The 1,017-nt window shown below is 73.2% G+C and overlaps 1 protein-coding gene across 1 annotated transcript in view; it reads right to left on the minus strand.

The window, feature by feature from the left end:
* The window catches only part of INS (insulin), a 602-nt gene extending 216 nt beyond the window's left edge, over positions 1–386 (minus strand). The window contains exon 1 of the mRNA XM_077754014.1: positions 200–386. Within this exon, the coding sequence (XP_077610140.1) occupies positions 200–386 (187 nt within the window). The remainder of the gene's footprint in view (positions 1–199) is intronic.
* Positions 387–1,017: the final 631 nt, after the last annotated feature.

Genomic DNA, 1,017 nt, shown 5'->3' on the forward strand with positions numbered 1-1,017 from the left:
CGGGCTGCTGCCCGGGGGAGGGGGGTGCCCAGCGCCCGGCATGGGGCGCGCTCCCTGCCGAGGGCTCCCAGGCCGCAGGGAGGGGCGGGGGCGGGGGGGCCGGCGCGGAAGCCCTTGGTGCCCGACCCTGACCTTTCGGGGTGTGACCGAGGGGAAGGAGGGAAGCCAGGGTGGGGTTGGCGGGGCGGCAGGGGCTCACCCTGAGGGTCCTCCGCCTCCCGGCGGGCCTTGGGCGTGTAGAAGAAGCCTCGCTCCCCGCACACCAGGTACAGCGCCTCCACCAGGTGGGAGCCGCACAGGTGCTGGTTGACGAAGGCGTGGGTCGGGGCCGGCGTCCAGAGGGCCAGCAGGGCGAGCAGGGGCAGGAGGCGCGTCCACAGGGCCATGGCGGGGGCAGTGACCTGGGGGACAGGTGGCGTTGGGGCCGGCAAGGGGCAGCTGCCCCACGCAGGACCCCCACCCTGTGCTCACCCCCCAGATGCCCTGTGCTGGGAGCTCTGAGAGCCCGGGCCGGGGTCCCCGACACCCTGAGGTCAGCGGGGCAGCCTCGGGCTGACGCAGAGCCCACGGGGACAGACCTGCTTGCCGTCCGTGTCAGGGTGCAGGCGGTCCCGGGGGGCGCTGGCTTTATAGCTCCTGACCCCACCTCCCGGCCCGTCAGGGCTCCCAGTGGGGGTGGCAGATGGCCTGGGGCTGAGGCTGCAATTTCTGGATCATTTCCCCTGTGTGGGTCCGTGGGGGCAGCTCCTCCGTCGTCAGCACCTCTCGGGGCCACGGGGTCATTAGAGTCTTAACGAGGCCCTGATGGCCTCTCACAGCGGGGGGCAGACGTCTCCACAGGCGCAGGGCCCCGCCCAGGCCTCGCCTGAGCCACATTTTCCACATTAGCCCAGGGGCGCAGGGGGCTCAGGGGAGGGGGCTTCTGCCTGGACCCTGGGCCCCTTGGACGGTGCACGGGGGAGCCTCCCCTCCCCGCTCACGGCCCTGCCCCCACCCCAGCACCCCAGGGCCGAGCTG

The sequence above is a fragment of the Crocuta crocuta genome, unplaced genomic scaffold, assembly GCF_008692635.1.
Source record: "Crocuta crocuta isolate KB4526 unplaced genomic scaffold, BGI_CrCroc_1.0 scaffold653, whole genome shotgun sequence".
NCBI lineage: Eukaryota > Metazoa > Chordata > Mammalia > Carnivora > Hyaenidae > Crocuta > Crocuta crocuta.